At 46.5% G+C, this 2,254-nt stretch overlaps 1 protein-coding gene across 1 annotated transcript; it reads right to left on the reverse strand.

The window, feature by feature from the left end:
* On the reverse strand, nucleotides 1-1,853 carry LOC113075656 (zona pellucida sperm-binding protein 4-like). The gene is made up of 8 exons (XM_026248334.1): nucleotides 1,485-1,853; nucleotides 1,220-1,407; nucleotides 1,049-1,146; nucleotides 824-981; nucleotides 554-746; nucleotides 343-490; nucleotides 195-267; nucleotides 1-113 (listed from the first exon to the last, which is right to left on the reverse strand). Exons 1-8 carry the CDS (start codon nucleotides 1,819-1,821, stop codon nucleotides 40-42), a joined length of 1,269 nt encoding a protein of 422 aa, XP_026104119.1. The 5' UTR covers nucleotides 1,822-1,853; the 3' UTR covers nucleotides 1-39.
* Between the last annotated feature and the right edge of the window lie 401 nt (nucleotides 1,854-2,254).

The raw sequence follows: 2,254 nt of genomic DNA on the forward strand, positions 1-2,254 counted from the left end.
CTTGACAAGTCCATCAGAAGGTTTATTTAAACACTAGATTTACATGAGCAGAGTAATTTCTCCACTGGAAACAGTCTGCTCACTAGAGATGGTCTTCACATGAGTGTCCCTTCCTGCAAGAGAAATGTTAGAAGTGAGAAGGGAAATAGTGACAGATTGTCAGTTCCTCTAGTCAAGAGAGAGCAAGAACTCACTCGTCCTGCCGCAGCTTTGCTCACAGGAGCCAGAAGACGGATGGCACACCGCTGTACTACAGTGGATGAAGATCTGACAGGGAGGAAAGAGGGTCAAGTCAAATCTAGAAACAGGAGTAACACTAAAGGTTAAAGTAAAGCGGCATACAGTTTCCTGCCGAGGAGCCAGTGATGTGGGATCCACAAACGTGAACATCTTCACAATGAAGCGCTTGTAGTGGGTTGGGAACTGAAGACCAGAAGAGCCAGTCACTGGAACCAATGTGGTCAGGTAACGGTCATCCTGGTAAGGGCATCTGAAAGGGACAAGGAGGTTAGAAAAGCCACAGACTAACTGGATAAACATGGTCATTACTCACCCATCAACCAGAAGGTCCCACTGGGGTAGACTGAGTGGATTGGGGGCGGAAGTTGCCCAGCAGTGTCCCAGCATCAGGACAATGTTGGGGTCAGTCCTCTCCACAATGTGCACCTCAACATACACAGGCTCCCGCAGGACTTTTGTGATGGGATAATCAGCATCACTGTAGTAGGACGTGTAGGCCTCATCCCCTGAGGAACACCAGGGATTAAACACTGCTGCAACCTGGAGTCTAAAGATACTAGGAACACATGGGACAAGAACACACCTTCTGCACACCCTTTGGTGACACACTGACCATTGGCCAGTCTAAGCTCCACCCTGAGGGGTCCAGGGGCAGCTACTGGTGGAGGTGGAGGAACAGTGTTGACCTCCACAACCAGAGCTTCCACAGAAGTGCCAGAGTACCTACACTGGAAGAGAAGCCTGGACAAACCATGAGCTTGTAGCATTTGTTACAGACCACCAAATAAGACCAGCATAGAGCACCTACTCAAAGTGACTGTCCCTTGTGATTGAACCAAGTGGTCCAATCCCCACTTCATACGAGGAGCTCATTCTGTTCTCATACACCACATAACCACTGTCCTCCTGCAAATAGCAACACTGTTGGCATCCAGTCCATCATAGGCCATGCAGAATAAAACCATAAGCATCTCCTCACCATCACTCTTGTGCCACATGCAGTCACAGGGAACTGGTATACAGCAAAGGAAGGTGTGGACCCCACAGGACTGCAAGCTGGGTCACTTCCTCCCAGTAAACTGACTGAATCCAGACTCAGTCGAGGCAGTGTAACATCTCTAGCCACCACTACCACAAACTGACCATCTCTTATACACTGGACAGTCACTGGAACAGAGAGGAACAAGAGCAGGTTCATGTTGAGGATCAGTTTAACTGAGAGTATAACCCTGACTCACTCTTACCGGTCTTCCCATAGTAACACTGCTGTCCACTAAAGCAGCAGTTGATAGCTTCACATTCAGCACTACTGATACCAGGTTGTCCACATTGGATCTGCTCAGAATCAGCTACAGAACATCTGTCCAAAGGCTCAGCCTTCGCTACTTGCTTCTGAAACTGAATCTTCTGAGGAAGCTGCTGATTAGTCTGTTGAACTGACTGCTGAAGCCGCTGGTCAGTTTGCTGGAGCATCAGAGTTGGAGGATTCTGGGACAGTTTACTCCACTTACCCTTCTTTGGAAGAGCATGACAGAGAGCACACAGTGCTAATACCTGAACCAGCCACCAACTTCCAGCCATTGTCCAACAGCTAATCACACTATTGAGATACTGCACATTGGTCTTTTTGTACTCTTGTAGCTCAGCTAATTAGCAATAGTCCCTCCCACTTCATTAACAATCATGATTCTCCAGGCAAGTGTGAGCTCATGCAACTGGGCGATTCTCATTGGTTCTTGACCCGTTTCACACTGGAAGCGTTTGTACAGCGTCAAAGCAGCAGCCCCAAAGATTCATATTTCTTTGAAAAGACAATTAAAATTAGTTTTTAGGGGTGGTCAGTTATAAACTTGAATGTTTTGAAGTCTTGAAAGTTATAACATGGGGATTCACGTGAGGGAAAACTGCTCCTATTATGTTGTTTCATTCATACTCAAATATGTGCTGTTTATACTGTTATTATTATTATTATTTAAATAATAGGCCTACATACTTTTACCATAGCGTCTTACCC

This window comes from Carassius auratus, unplaced genomic scaffold (assembly GCF_003368295.1).
Source record: "Carassius auratus strain Wakin unplaced genomic scaffold, ASM336829v1 scaf_tig00017367, whole genome shotgun sequence".
Classification (NCBI taxonomy): Eukaryota; Metazoa; Chordata; class Actinopteri; order Cypriniformes; family Cyprinidae; genus Carassius; species Carassius auratus.